The sequence below is a fragment of the Myripristis murdjan genome, chromosome 16 (genome assembly GCF_902150065.1).
Source record: "Myripristis murdjan chromosome 16, fMyrMur1.1, whole genome shotgun sequence".
Classification (NCBI taxonomy): Eukaryota; Metazoa; Chordata; class Actinopteri; order Holocentriformes; family Holocentridae; genus Myripristis; species Myripristis murdjan.
Genome location: NC_043995.1, coordinates 16,476,584 through 16,492,838, shown reverse-complemented (window position 1 = coordinate 16,492,838; position 16,255 = coordinate 16,476,584). Strand labels below are relative to the sequence as shown.

At 43.5% G+C, this 16,255-nt stretch overlaps 1 protein-coding gene and 1 long non-coding RNA gene across 2 annotated transcripts in view; both read right to left on the bottom strand.

The window, feature by feature from the left end:
• Nucleotides 1-14,813, bottom strand: part of fcgbp (Fc gamma binding protein) — a 33,263-nt gene extending 18,450 nt beyond the window's left edge. The window contains 14 exon segments of the mRNA XM_030072100.1: nucleotides 432-615; nucleotides 765-836; nucleotides 2,008-2,061; nucleotides 3,203-3,307; nucleotides 6,713-6,832; nucleotides 7,199-7,500; nucleotides 9,741-9,879; nucleotides 10,721-11,266; nucleotides 11,352-11,518; nucleotides 11,760-11,826; nucleotides 12,293-12,395; nucleotides 13,324-13,409; nucleotides 13,411-13,815; nucleotides 14,724-14,813. Of these exon segments, the coding sequence (XP_029927960.1) occupies nucleotides 432-615; nucleotides 765-836; nucleotides 2,008-2,061; nucleotides 3,203-3,307; nucleotides 6,713-6,832; nucleotides 7,199-7,500; nucleotides 9,741-9,879; nucleotides 10,721-11,266; nucleotides 11,352-11,518; nucleotides 11,760-11,826; nucleotides 12,293-12,395; nucleotides 13,324-13,409; nucleotides 13,411-13,815; nucleotides 14,724-14,813 (2,440 nt within the window).
• LOC115373418 (uncharacterized) lies at nucleotides 7,791-10,707 on the bottom strand. Its single transcript, XR_003929537.1, has 4 exons — nucleotides 10,312-10,707; nucleotides 9,741-9,879; nucleotides 8,733-9,035; nucleotides 7,791-8,399 (listed from the first exon to the last, which is right to left on the bottom strand). It is a non-coding gene; the product is annotated as an uncharacterized LOC115373418 (long non-coding RNA).
• Nucleotides 14,814-16,255: the final 1,442 nt, after the last annotated feature.

Below are 16,255 nucleotides of genomic sequence, written 5' to 3'. Positions count from 1 at the left end.
ACCGCAGGGGGATGCCACCCATCATAAATGAATTGGGTCAAGTGAAAGGCACAGCATGTAATGTAGATTGAATGATAGACGAGACAAAATTGTTTTGTTAATAGTTTTGTATTCTATATATTCAACAACACACACACGCACATTGAAAACATTAAAATTGTTGTCATCCACCGAAGCCACAGTCGGAAGAGAAAAAAAGAGCATTGCATAAAAATATAAATAAGATGTGTGAAAGCACACACACACACACACACACACACACACACACACACACACACACACACACACATCACATCTTCATGCTCACAAATTGGTCTCACATGAATAGCATGACACTACACCTTACATACCAGCCAGGAAAGTCTGGCAGGACCCATGACTTGACGTTCTTGTCTAATTTGGGGTCATTACAGTTTCCACAGAGACCACACAGGAGCACCACAGTGGGAGCTTTACAGTCGCTATGGTAACTCTAATCTGCATCCTCATCTCAGTCTCAATCCCAGCGTCTCTTCTAAAGATCACGATGACCTCTGACTTGTCCTGAGTCATGATGAGTGACAGAGACACACCTGGTGGCAGCATGTTAGGAAGGGACACAAAGTGTCCATTCACCTGTGAGGAGCAAAATCAGTCACTGAACTGACAAACTTTGCTAATGCAAAACAAATGCAAATCGAAATCTTACTGAATTGATGGAATCTTACGTTCACTGTGCCCTCCTAGATGACAAGTGATGATCCCTGCAAGAGGATTTACATTACAGTGACCACCCTGGAGGAGCTGCCATTACAAGTGCCATGGTAGGAGATCTGGCTGAACCAGTGCTCGCTAGCCTGGTCACAGGGACACCAGGCTGTAAGAGAACTGGGGCTCCAAGCCCAGCTCCCTCCCACTGAAGGTAGTGACCTGGAGGCTCTCCCTCAGCTCACAAATTCAAGGCTCAGCCCCACAAACAATTCCTTAGGCCACATTGCTGCCCACGGCTGCAGACAGCCTTCTCACACAGTGCCCCACCTAAAGGATGGCACCAGCACCTTGTGGTGCAGTCCTTAGTGTACAGCTGCTTGTCCATCAGAGGAAGGGAGAACAGAAACACTGCACGAGCTCAGCACTTGCTTCAACCAGTATACTTGACCTTTGATAATCAATAAAGCTACCATACTCTTTTGATGAATATAACAAATCAGAAAGCTGGATGATAATTATGGCTTATGACAAGCATGTAGATTACCTTGATATATCTACCATGAAGAACATACCCACACCGACTGTAAGGTACACACATCCCCATCAAAGACATTTCCACTGAGAAACTGGCACCCCTCAGAGCAGCCCACTGCTTAAGACCCAACTTGGAGTTGAGCAAGGCATGAGTGGGAGCTTGAGTCCACACACTCACTTGGACTGCTGCGGTCAGGACACTGGAGATCTGGTGTTACATACAATAACACTCGTGGCAGCTGTGCCCAAGGTAGAAATAGCCAGCAGGGTAATACTGCTCATCGTGTATGCAGCCACAGTCAGAAACCAGCACACACTGGCCATCACTCTGGACAAACCTCCTCACAGCCTCCACTAAAATTGGCTGCAGAAGACAGACCAGTGCATACAACCGGACATCGAGGTCCACACAGCTCACAGTGGCTATTTTTAGGGCACAACATACCTGGGAGAGAAATGGTACAATAATCTTACTTTAATGAAGGGAATAATGTAGAATTAATCATAAGACAGTCATTGAATGTTAATTGGCCCTACCAAGATGCTATATGTCTGTAGTATGTTGGTGTGTTTTTGTTGTGATGCATGTTCTATTCTGTTTGCTTTCATTATAATTCTTGAAATAAAGTTTGAAAGATAAATGCAATTCACAAGTATTATACACAAATATTAAAAGTCCCCCTTACCCCCTTTGTACAGTCACATATGATTTGTTTCCCTGCCTTGTGATGCTGGTACAAATAAAACTTAACTGAATGATAATGGACTGAAACATTTACTCACCACAGAAAGTGTCACTCCTCCATTGCCTGACAGGCAGCTGAGCTGGTTGACAAGCTGCAGTGTGGGATGCAACGGAATTACAGAGAGCTGAGGAGTGGCCTTCATAAGTGCAGGAGTCGGCCACACAGCTGTGGAAGTAGTTCTCCAGCTCAACCAGTAACACCCCCAGAAGTCACTGCCCTCAAAAAGCCTCTGCTCCACTACAGGACAGTGTGTTAATCTGGAGGTGCAGCTGGACCTTAAGGCTTCTGCCCCTTCAGGCCTCCAGCTGGGGGCAAACTCCAATGTATGCACACACGCATATTTGTGCGTGTGTGTGTGTGTGTGTGTGTGTGTGTATACACACATACACACACATACTGCAACACAATACAAATTAATATGAAATAAAATAAAGGAAAAAAAAAAAAAAAAAACGCTGCTTCTTTAATGGGTCATGTTGTCCATCTTCCAATTCCAAACTACAGATTTCATATCCATTTGTGCCCTAGCTGCTCGCAGAACTGTCCTCTGGGGCACTGGGTGGGTTTGCACCTCTCTGGCTGCCAGACCACATACACAGAGTTGACCACAGTTGTCTGGGCTCCAGAAAGTTGTGTTGAGACTATGATATTTGTGCAACCACCCTGCCTTGGGTGAACACATCCCTCTGGCCTCTAGACAAAACCAGGGTTGCGGAAGCAGCCTTGCACACAGATTTTATTACAGTATGTGATGTTAAACTCACAGGATGGAGGACAGGATGAGCTACAAGTCTTATAGTGGCTGTTTGAAGGACACAGCACACCTGAATGATTTGTTATTCTGTTATTCATTGATTATAATGTACAAAGTCAAAATTTATAGTAGTTATATCTTACATCTCAACATTACAACTTATTAGCCATTATCACCTTATTGCAGTAGTCATCATTAGATTTTTCACACATCATAGAGTATGAGTTCATTGACTGGTTAAAAGAAACTGGAGACCCACTATTATGTATGAGGCCAGCCAAGCAACTTTGTTAGAAGAAATCTGGATTGACTTTGCTATGACAGAAGGCAAAGTGACCCTTCTGATCTAGGAGGACTGCACAGATCCACCTGTAGCTGGAAATGAAGTCAGGAACAGGATCTGGATCTTAGCTCAATTTATCCGGGGGCTTCTTACAATCAGTGCAGCACTTCTGGTGCCCTCAAAGACTAGGCCTACCTGCATGCCAAAGTTGGTCAATGGTAGATCCTTGCCTTCCTTATGGGACACCTGTATCAAACCATGTAATAATCTGACAGGCAGGTATTCAGCTAGACTATTAACCTGGAAATGAAGGGGAGACACATTAATACCAAAAGCAAAACCTGAGCCACTTTGTTATTCAGAAACAAACTGCTATTAACCAGTACTCTGCCCCTCTTGCTACTAAGCTTGATGATATACCCATAAGCCTGTATGGTCATCACCCATGTGTAGGATGCTCCTATGCTGCCATAGTACTTGTTCTTCAAAGACACACTGAATGGTGTCAGACAGGCAGCCCCTCGGCTGGCTGCAAGCTGGTAGGTATGTGTACCTAGTCATAGTCATGCCTATCAAACGTGTGGTAGTGTGCCTCTCCTCAGGCCCAGCACACACCATCAGGAGTCTCACAGATAGGCATACCACTGCTGCTCAGGAAACACTTCTCTGATTTATCACATTTCCCCTCACATGGATCAGAGCTCTACACTAATCAAGACAGGTATGATAAATTCAGGTTTAGCAAAACAAATATTAAGATTTTTGATTACACCAGAAAGCAATTTTCTATATACATGTAATTTTTGCTTTAAGGATAATGTAATGATTGTAACACAAGCAACACTTACCACGTCTGTGGCAGCCCATGACTCCACCTGAAACCTGAAACTGCGCTATGCAGGGCATGAGTGTTTCTCACAAACAAGTGGTGGTCGCAGGTACATTTCATGGTGCAGTTTTGTAAACATTTTTCATTAGCCTGAAAATATCAATAAAGGATGCAATATGATGCCAATATGAATATTCTATAAGAGAAATATTTTACACTTACTAAGGAGAGAGAATGCTTAAACATTCAAAGCTTGTGCATATTTGAAATGCACTGAAGTCAAATAGGATTGCACAACTTGTTGTTTTAACGTATTCATCAGCAGAGGAGGACCAACACTGCTATTCTTAAGAGTCATGGTTGATTCTTGTACCTTAAGCCTCCTCCCATCTTGTAAACACCCACAATGTCCTGCTGGCACACAGATATTCCCATCATAAAGGTGTCCATCATCACACTGGCAACCCTCCTCACAGTCTCTTGGGCATTGCACACCCTGACTGATCTCAGGACACAATAAGGAGCAGGCATTAGCAAACTGGCTGTAACAGCTGAAATGGGGACACTGGAGAGCTGTGAAATAAAACATCAAATAGACATTAGTGCTGTCCTGTATCCAACTAGTTTTAATTTTTATTTGGATTAACAGTTCTAACAGAACAAATATTGGACATATTGTAATTATCTGACAGTCAACACTACTAAGATGTTAGATTTAGCACAGCCGGCGGTGCTCCTCCAGACGCCAACCTTTACTTCTGCCTCTTGACATGCTGCCTCATAATCTTGCAGTGCATCTCAGAGTGCATGGCTTTGCCCCTCTGTAATGCACAGGTGTGCCATGCAGAATGAATAGTAGTTCTGTGGGCACACCACCTGGTGACAGGTGGAGAAAGGTCTGGGTGAGGAGGCCACAGTACAGGTCAGAGGTGTATTTAGACACAGGAGACTTGCAGAGTTGGCAGGTTTTGTCACACAGGTTGCTGCAAGATGACTCAGAATCAAACCCCTTCCATGATGGCCCAAAAATTTCAGGATCAAAGATCAAAGTGCCATTGGGTGGCTGGAGGTCATCAGAGGGATTTGCAATGAAGTTTCCACAAAGGCCACAGGTGCTCTGGTGGTAAACGTCAGGGACCTTGACCAGAACGTGGTTGCATAGGTCTGTAATAAACTAGACAGACCACAAAGCCTTGATGGATAATCGTGCATTTTTTTGAAGCACAGAGACATTGTTTTAGGAGAATGGCAGGTTCTCTTGAACTCCATTTACCTAAAAGAAATAATTCACATTCATGTTTAATATACAGTTAGTGAAAGAGGCAAAATAAAAAAAAAGAATTGTAAAGCTCCTGACACCATTACTTGAATTATCTTTTCCAGGATAATTGTTCGACATCTTAAAAAACATCTTATAGAGTTGAAGATATATTTGCCTTCCTCATTTGTTGCTGCCCTCTACTGCTATTATAAATGTTTCTGCATCCGGTGGCTTGAGAGAGCATGTCTGGACCAGGGTGTAGTTACATGAACCATAAAACTCAAATGTCTGTCCATCAAATGTGGTGTACTGGGAGCTACCATCAACAGAACAGTGAGCCTCTCTGGGTTTGGGGCGGCAACCCTGAACACCTTTACTAAGCATACATTCCTCCTCCTTCCCACAGGAGACTTTATGACAAGTCACCTGTCCCCCAGCATGACACAAACAGCTCTGTTCACAGGTAGACAGCTCCTGCTCTGCCTTGAGGTATTCTCCATGGTGAAAGCAACCACAGTTCTCTGGATAGACACAGAGGCTGCCACTGTGAACAAAGCCTGCTCCACGGAGGCAATTCTCCTAAACGTTTGGGGGCATCTCTACTGTATTATTCTGCCAGCAGCTGCAGAGGTGAACAGGGGCATAAGTCATGCTGTAGTTGGTACTGGGAGGACAGGACAGGTCTGTGGGGGCAGAGAGAGACATGCGTCACTCTGGGCAGAAGGACAGAAACAAGTTGTAAAGTAAGAGACATGGTCAAGGTTGACCAGTGATGCATTAGTACCATCTAGTGGTCCAGTAGCAGCTGGGAGGTTGTGGCCTCAATACTGATAGTTATTCAACCATGAGACTCTGTACTGTTATTCATATATTTTTTAAAACATTCATGAATGCACAATGAAACAAAATTCACATTAAAATGTGTACCTAGTGGCATGTCTCTGATTCGTATGCAAATAATCACAGTGGCATTTCCTCCTGATATGCAATCAATATCAACTAACCAAACATGATGAAATGTTGAGAGCGCTAGCACAGGGTTCTGCCAAACCTCCATATTTCATTTGGTGCGCAATGATGCTGAACCTCAAATATCTCAGTTACAATTGTAGAGAATATTAATTTAATTCACTCACATAACAGAGTTGGAAATACATTAACACTCACAGCAGAATCCAGGTCTCCTCCAAGCATAAACTGTAGCCTTGTGGTGAAGGCAGACAGCAGTGTACTCAGCCAGGGAGTTACACAGTGCAAGCTGGAGACCGCCATGAAGACACAGGGCCTTGACATAGTGCTTGTAAAAGCTGGAGGGGTTCACTTTGCCATGACAGTGTCTGAATGGTCCATTAACCTCCAGAATCTTCCCACAAGCCCCTGGGTCAGAGTAGCAGGCCAGATGCTCAGATGAACATTTTGGACATTTTCCTCCTAGACAGCCCTCCACACACACCAAGGATTGTGCCCACTTCTGCAGGCTTTTCCAAACTGCTCAGGACTAAGACACTCCTGAGTGTCAGTCATGGTGAGGTCATCAGCAGGGTGAGAGTTGAAATTTCCACACGCCACAGGTAGCATTAGCATATTTACTAGGGAGACTAACGCTAACTCTGACTTGCACACTGAGGCTTAAAACAAAGCCCAAGTCTGAATGAATGTAAGTGTGCAGCCTCATAGAGGACGTCTGTGCAGACGGGCTGATGAGATAGGGCATGTTCCTCTTGACACCATCCACCTGTAGGGGGTGCCAACACTGTATTAAACATTCAAGCAAGGGGCAACATATTTTCAGAACTCATCTTTCATATATAATTTCATGATTGTTAGGTTAATAGCAGTAATTCATGAAAATTTCATACTCTAGAAATCAAAATACCTACATGATTTGTAAATAATGATTTGTGTGGCATGAATTTATGACCTACAATGTATGGGAAGAGGTAATGGGAACAGTGGATTACCACAACTTACTAGTATCTTCTCAGTGTTTTTACTGTTCATCTCCACCAGTGCACCACTCACACTGACCAAGACATTAAGTGCTGATTCTAGATGTCCAGTCTGTGCATGAACCTCAACAGCAGCAAGGTCTGATTCCTACATGGAAACACCAGTACTCATCAGGGCCACAGGAAGCTGACTGGCAGTGGGTGTGGGGGTCACAGACACAGCGCTCAGTGCATCCCTCGGCCGAGAAGGCCTGGTTGCTGTGGTAACGGTAGCCGTTGTGAACGCAGCCACATTGGGGGAGCGGGACACATAAGTCATCTTCCAGGACAAATCCTGGGTCACGCTGGCAAGTCTCCACAAGGGTACAGGGGCTTGAGCCAGATTGGTTCTCACAGGTGGCAGGGTAGGCAGTACCACAAAACTCATAATGGCTATTCACTGGGCAGGGCATTGCTAAGACAGAGCGTTGGGGAGGAACATAATGATCAGTGATGAACGAGAAAAACTGCATAGTATATTTCCAGTTACAAACATGTGCATTTTGATAAAGGCAGTGTTCGTTTATATATAGTAATGCTACATAAATGGGATTTAAGGCTAATTCAGCAATTTTATTTAAGAGCATGTATGGAAACATATCTACATTTACAATAATAAAGAACAAGACACTCAAAAAAAAAAAAAAAAAGCCTGCCACAAATTAATTAGGCAATCATTTGTGAGAGACATTTTAAATACCCAGCAACTAATTCCAGGATTATTTTCCCCGTACAGTTACACACATCGCATTTGCTTACGGCCGAATGTACTGTTCCTCGGCTCTCAAATCTGTATCTGGGCATTTTGGCAGGTAGCAGCATAAGCCTCTAAACCCAAGCAGAAGGTCTTCTGAATGTCGGAACTGGTCAAAGATGTTGACCACTAAGCAGACTTGTACCACTTCATGGCACAGATAGAGAGGGCTTTGTTGTAATGTCAAGTAATCACACAAGGAGATCCAGTGGCTGGCAACATTGTTGTCTTGTAGTTGATTGGCAGAGCAGCTCTGACAGGCCCCTCCACAGTTGGCTGTGCAACCGGCTTCTCCATCAGGAACTCTCCCAGCTCCAGCCAAAGGCGGTAGCATTAACAGCTCCACCCTGTGGGGTCCTGAGGTCATCTTCCTTGATGCCATTGTTGTTCCCACACATACCATGCACTTCAGTTTTATTAGATAGGAGGACAGTGGCGTAATGGAGACAGTCATACTTGGATGCCCAAACAAGTATCCACAACAATAAACACACCACTCTGATGAATCCTCAGCCGCCCAAACTGTAGAGTCACAGGAAAAAGCCTTTTTGACAATTTATCTATAAAGAGAGCAGAGAAAACATTTTGTCTACTTCAGTTCGGTGTAAATGCTGAGTGAAGTATACACTGAAAAAAATGAGAAAGCACTGAACAAATAATAAATAGCACCAGACATTTTTTCTTCACGTTATAAGGTGACCGTGGAAGTAATATTTGAAAAATGGCAATAATGAAAGCCGACCAATCAGTAAGAATGAGCACTATCAAGGTGCTAATGCTGTTGAATGACATCCAATAATTGAAACACATCTACTCTATAATTTAAAAAAAAAATTGCATTGAGTGAAGTGGTAAAAGGTGAAGGTAAAGTGATGATTCTGTCAAAAACTAACCCAAGCTTAGCCCTTCTCCCCTCTGTACCAATATGGTTGTTGGTCACTTTTACATGAATAGCTTTAAGAGAGGAGGCTTGGTTCTGGGTTCTGTTGTTTTGTAACCTGACCCAAGATGGATCATTCACACTGTTATTATTCCATATATGGACCAGAGTGTCGGCACAGTTTCCTTGGAATTCAAATATCTCTCCATCAAAGGTGTGTAGAAGTATGAACCTCCCAGCACACAACACTGGGTTTGCAGAGGTTGGCTTTGCACACCACAGAGCTCTCAATTCTTGACAAGTTTATGCTCTTCATCTGAGAAATAAAGGGAAAAGAGTTCCTTATTAATAACAGGTTAGATAGAATCTGCAAGAAACTGGGGCTGTAGATATAACTTGCCAAAATATCCACCGATATCACCACATATTAGACAAGACTGAGTAACAGATGTAATCACTACAATTTATAAACTAAATTAATGAAGCACATTTTGCAAAGCATATTAGTCTGTTAGTCTCATGATTATTATGGGCTGCTAGTTCTAAAACTAAATGAGAAGACATTCAGTTTAGCTGAAAACATCCCACAGTCATTCTGTAGCGGAAAAACCTGCCCTATTTGTTCTCACGTTAATAGTAATAAAATTGTAGTGACACAATATATGAGATTCATGTGACAAGCGTTATAATGACAGGTTAATTTTTGACAAAATTATGGAGGTGCATTACTATTTCATGATCGCCTGACAAGGAATTTAGTGCTGCAATGGGGGGTGCAGGATGGGGGGATTTGACCTAATTTCAGTAAACTAACAGGATGTGGTGAAGCAAAATTAATCAGCCTGGTAATGTCAATCATAAATTTCAAAACACACCTGATAGCAGCAGAAACCAAACATTATAAAATTTGTGAACAAAAGAAGCTTTTAACTTATTATACACGGGATGGCTACAGTAGGTGAAAACAACGCTCTGTTGCTGAGGAAATGTCAACAAACTCAGCAGAATCAGCAGGGCCTACCTTTGCCTGCACAGCCCCGGGTATCGTTAAGGGTGCAGTTTGCTCCCTTAGGGCAAGAGGCAGGCTCGCAGCACATTGTGGCAGGGGCAGAGCAGTCACACTGCTCGGAGCATCCCTCAGCCCACGATGTCTCACCCAGCTACAGAGAACAATGAGTCACTGAGTGTGTTGCCCAAATGTTCTCAACACAAAACATCAAGTCGACAGCCTAGCATAACACAAAGGCCTAGGATTTTGGGATTAGTCATGCCCTGTATACAGGTGAGAGGCATGAACTTTCAGCCAAGCCATTAATGAGTCATGTTAGCAAGAGTACATGGGCCAAGTTTGGAATCATACTCGTTTAGCCTGACTGTGGCAACATGTTCATGGCTGCACCTGCAGTACAGTCAGGTGCCAATGCGTCATAACAGAACACACCCTCAGCAATCAAATGGATTTATCAGGTGATGATAAGATAATCTTTGGATCACACTACATAGTTTCTATGAGAGAAAAACATAAAATGTGTTTAAGGCTAAAACATATAACAGCTAGACAACATAAATCAAATTGTTTTGTAGTCACTCACCTCATAGTAATTCCCATGGTAGAAGCAGTCACATTACTCAGCTTTGATACTTCCATTACCACTTTGTGCATATACCCAAAATCAAACTGGCATCCCTCCACACAGGGCCACAGGCAGGGGATATCAGACAAAATAGCACAGGACTCAGGACATGCAGTAACGCATATACGGTAGTGGGAGTTTGTAGGACATGGGAGGGCTGTGGGGAAAAATGAGAGTTCCTAAAGTAGTCACCATTTTAAGAAACTGGCAAAAGGACTGTTACCACTTGTTAGATTAGACATGTATGTATATGATGCATATAGAATCTGCATCTGCATTGAGTAGGGCTTATATGCTGGCAAATCATGACCGACTTTCACAGATTAAATTAAGACAGTCAAGAGCAACAGAATTTACAACACTTTACCCCCCTCCAAGGTTGGACGTCAGCTCCTGCCTCTTGGCATGCAAACATGCAGGCTCTCAAGCTGCATCAATATAATGCCACAGTCCCATTAGACATACATAAGTCATTCACGCAATTCTGGAAGAAGGGCTGCGGGTCCACAGTGGAGTGGCAACTACTACACGATCCTGCGGGCGCTGACAGGATGCCACAGAAGTTATCAGACGCAAATTCAGCTGCCATGGTAGAACTGCACACTGAACAGAAATCCCCACATCCTTCAGAGCAATTGGCTCCAGATGGTGAAAGTGCCCAGGAGGAGGCAAAGATGGAATCATCACTCGCCAGGTTGCCATTGGGGTTCTGTGTGTCATCTGTACTGTTGCCACTTAAGTTTCCACACAGCCCACACATTTTCCTTTTAGAGGAAGGAATTACTATTTGTATTTGGTCGGGCCCACCATAAGTGACAACTCCAGTGTCCAACACCACTTGAGTCAGTAAAGGAGAGCGCATAACTGCTGTGTGTTGAAGCTGAACAGGAAGAGCCCATAAAACACCCTCAACCTGGGAAATAAAAGTTAAAAGGATAATTAAAATGCAATCACGACACTGAATAGCAGCTCATGTTGATAAATGTGCCATTATTTACCTTTATTTTGCCCCTGTCCTCCATGTCCAAAGTGATATTCACTCCGTACATGAAGTAATTCAACCTTTCTGGGCAAGAAAAGGTCAGACTGTTTCTTTTCACAAACATCAGATAGAACATAAGAGCAGCTTCCCATATGAAAGTCAAAGTTATGTCCATCATAGCGCCTTAGGTGTCTGCCACCCGTAAGTGTGCACTTGAGAGATTGTAAAGCATGGCATGCCTGGTGACCACGTTGGATTGCACATTTTGTTCCATTTGGACATGTGTAGTTTGTACACTGCACTTGACCATGGTCACCACATACACAATGCACCTGGCAGTGGTCATCTGGCTAAAAGTTCTCATATAATTCATAGTAAACTCCATCATAAATGCAGCCACACTCAGAGTCTGGTACACATTTACCACCACTGTGGAAGAAGCCAGGTGTGCAGGAGCAGCCTTCCTTCCAAACTTCAAGACCTGAGGCGCTCTGCACAGATATGGGATTGAGCATAGTTGGTATTCACTGTTAGATGGGCAGGAGAGACCTAAGGAAGCAAAGGGAGGTATATTAAAACACATTTTAAACATTTTAAATGTTTGGGCTCCTAAACACATTACACATTTAAAAAGACAAAAAAAAAAGGAAATTTAAAAAAATATACATATACTTACTACAGAATTTAAAACCTCCCCATTCATCCATTATAGGTCCCATGTCTTGGCATACAGCAACATAATTAGACAGAATTTGATACAGGCTAGTCCGGTTACTATTGTCATGGCAGAGGTCATAAACACATTTTTCAAAGAAGACACGTGGATCAACAGTTTTGTGACAGGTCTGACATGCTCCCTCTGTATCCAGTAACCTGATACACAGCCTGCTCTTGTGGGCGGCACTGGGAGGAATTCACAAGCACATTCACACATCCATGTTTACTTCACTGTCTTACAGTCAGAGAGACATGTTCGTTCTCGTCCATCAGGTTATTTTCTGAATCAGAATCAAAGTTCCCACATAGGTCACAGAGAGCACCAGAGAAGAACGTTGGCATACTGACAATCAAGAGGTCCATGCTGTATGTCACAACACCACCAAAGTCGGTCTCTCTGTGTTGAGAGCCCATTCATGTAGATCTTTCCTTTGCCTTAGCCTAACACAGAGGAAAAACTCAGGAGCAGACCGTTTACCTGAAATAAATGGGAAAAGGTTTATATGTGGGAATATAATTGGCTTGTCTGGATGTAGCCTACTGTAGCAAAGAGTCAACTCACCACAATCATGTTAGTCATGTCATGTGATATTTCAATAGAGTAACCAGAGACCAAAACTTTAATGAGCCACAAGAAGGACAGCGTGGCAGGATCCTTCATCTGTTTCTGCACCTCGACCCAAAAATCATCTAGGTCTCCCCAGCTGGGACAATGAGCAGCAAGTAAGTAAATACAGTTGCTTGGGAAGTCAAAGTTGAGCCCATCAAAGGTGGTATAATGAAGATCTCCTTAGGCAAAGCATATCCCTGACACATCCATATGACAGCCCCAAACTCCATTTACAATCTTGCACACTTCCCCAACTTGGCAAAAGAAGCAGGCACACATCATCTCAGGTGGGCTGACAGACACATCATCTCTGGCACTACTAGCCAATGAAGAATTTTTCCTTGGGGAGAAAGTAGGAACCTTGGTGGATGCAAACACACTTGCCACTACTGAGCAGGTATCCCCTGGTACACTGGCATGATTCCAGTGAGCATGCTCCAAGTTGAGCATCTGGGTTACCAGAGGTAGCAGGGCGGGCAGAGCCACAGGTCTCATAGTGGCAGTTCATAGGACATACCATGGTTGTAAAAGAAAAAGCATGCAATTAACGTTTTCATGAGCAGTATTGTTTTACACTGCCAGGTTAACAATTTGAATTTACGTCACTTAGCTTTGCTCCTCCAGTATGTGAGTCTGACCCCAAGCCTCTGGCAGATGTTGCCATAGATCAGAGACACACAGATTGGTCATACAGCTATGAACATATGGCTTAGGATCAATATAGGAGTGGCACTAAGCAAAAGGTCCTCCTCTGCAGGAGATTGCAACCAGCCCCCACAGAGCCATCTTCATTATCACCAGGCAGAGATTTGGTTTGGCTTGTGGTATGTACCGGACATGAGGCACCACCTCCATGATTCTCAGTATAAGAGTCGCTGCCCACTCTCCAAGGAAGGATAAAATCGGCAGTCTGGGTCTTGTCAGTCTCATCAGGGGTACTGAAATCATCTTTGGATTTATAGTTGGCATTTCCACCTAGACCACACAGTAATCCAAATAACTCTGGGCCAACTGCAATCTGGAGGTGGTGGTCCCAGTCATACTGCAGAACCAGGCCAAAAGTAGCATCCAAGACAAGGCTGGACCCGCTTGGATACAAATTCAGGGACCCATTCCCTAATGTGAGAGGTAGGTGTCTCTTCTCTCCATCAATCTGTGAATGTAAATGCAGGAATGAAAAACACAATGTATGTGAACAAGTCAACTGATAAGAGAGCTGCAAAGAACACTAATGCATTAGAACAAATAAAGTAAATGTACTGTGATCTGGTGTTTGTCTTCCTTAACCATAGAAATGTTAAACCCTTGAATGCTGATGTGCACTGTATAAATGGCAGAGATGGTGACGCTGTTCACGTATGCTCTGGCTATATTGATCTGTACTGGAACGGAAGCATTTACACCTGGGCAAGTTGTCTGAATTAGGGTGTAGTTACTGTTCCCATGAAGGGCAAAATCTCCTCTATCAAAAGTAAAAGTAAGAGTCACCCCATGCAGAGCATATTTTACTGTTTGGAAAGCAGAGTGGCTTTCCATCTGCTGTAATACACTTCCTCTTGTGACCACAGAGCAATTCTTCACATGAAGTTGCAGCTTATGTGAAAGCACAGAGCAAATGAGTAAACATGAACAACATGCTTTACTTTGCCAGACACAGCAGTGAGTAAATGTTCAAAATATAACCTTGTAAACCAATACATAACAGCCTCAATATGCACTTCTCACACACATTGCTGGATACAATTCTCTGTTCATTGTGCTCAGATAGAATCCCACATCTGTATCTGCGTGGACAGAATTGGACTTTACATTATCAGGCAGCCGGGCAAAATTGCCTCCTTGGGAGAATTTTACAGCAGACGACCATATGTTCCCTGTATGGGTAGTGTCATCAAGCTGCTCAATCCTGTCAACTAAGTCAAACATCGATAGAGTCTGGCAAATATCATCTACTGAATGAAGTACTACTAGACATGAGTAACACTGCCCATTTCCATGTCTGAAGTAAGCAAGCTGAAGAGGATTGTCGCTCGTAATGTGGATCTCAGCCAAGCTCATGACCGGGATGACTTCCATGACACCACTAACAACAGACACCTTCTTTCGCCCTGCGTTGACAGTGATATCCAGCTCTGAGTTCACAGTTGCCATTGCCAGTAGGAAACTGGAGCTCATTGCTGTGTTTACCAAGGGAGGGATAATATAATCAAAACCCATCAGAGACTGACTGAAGTTCAGCAAATCCATAAGAGCAATTCCCAGTGGTTAGTGTGGAGCAGGTAAAACCAACCACAACAGACACCCCTATATTTAAGTTAAGGATACTACCCATGAGGTATAAACTGCCCCTGAAGAACACTTCCCCTGAAAGGACGACATCCACATACACTACTCACAAAAAGTTAGGGATATTCAGCTTTCGGGTGAAATTTCAGGATGAACCTAAAATGCATTCTAACCTTTACAGGTGAACTTAATGTGACCTTCTGTAAACTTTTGAATGCACATGTCGAACTGTTCAATATTTCAGTACTTTTTGCACAAGTTGCTGTTCTCTAACAAGGAGTTTAACGGCAAAATTCACATCAGGTGTTTGATGCTCCAGCTCATCGAGGTCGTATCATTAGGGAACGGCTGCTGGAGACTGGGGTACCTCAAATGGAGTGGCCTGCACTTTCTCAGACCTGAATCCCATAGAAAACCTATGGGATCAGCTGAGTCGCCGTGTAGAGGCTAGGAGCTCTGTACCCCAGAACCTCAATGTCCTGAGGGCCGCCCTTCAAGAAGAGTGGGATGCCATGCCTCAGCAGACAATAAGTCGACTTGTGAACAGCATGAGACGTCGCTGTCAAGCTGTAATTGATGCTCAACGGCACATGACAAGTTATTGACATTGACATTTTTTGTTGTGGTATATCCACCACTGTTGTTGGCTTTTGTTTCAAGAAATTGTTTGAGATGATGGAAATCACCAGTGTATGCTTCTACTTAAACGCCCTTCTTTCATGATATAATATCACTGTATGCGTGAACTTTTTACATTTTCCATAAATTTCACCCAAAAGCCAAATATCCCTAACTTTTTGTGAGTAGTGCATGTCTCATGGTACAAGTTTGTTATCACCATTTGGCTGACAGCAGACTGATCAGGAAACTTTTGGGTGATGGGATTATAGTGGGTCCCCCAGGAGGACACATCATGAAGGAGGCTATGATCACAACCAGCCCGGGTGCAGAATGAGGCCAGAACTGAAACGGGCTGTGCAGACTTCACACTGAACAGGTGAGTGGAGCGAGCCCTCGTCATTCCCACAGACAGTGGCAGGGGGTGGTCTTAGCCTGGCCAGCAGAAAGGAGGATATGTTGGATGAAGCTGCTTTGCTGAACCTCCACGGTGACAGAGGTCCAAAGTGGCTGTGATAGTGATCTGATGACTAAAATGTGGTGCTGAATCATTATGCGAGGGAAACATCATGAGAAGTTTCCTTCCGGGATATGCCCAGGACAAGCCTGGAGAAGAATAGGAATTGAGTTACATTGTTACTAGAATCTTGAAAAAAAAGTTGAACATGAAAACTGCAAGAAATCTGCAT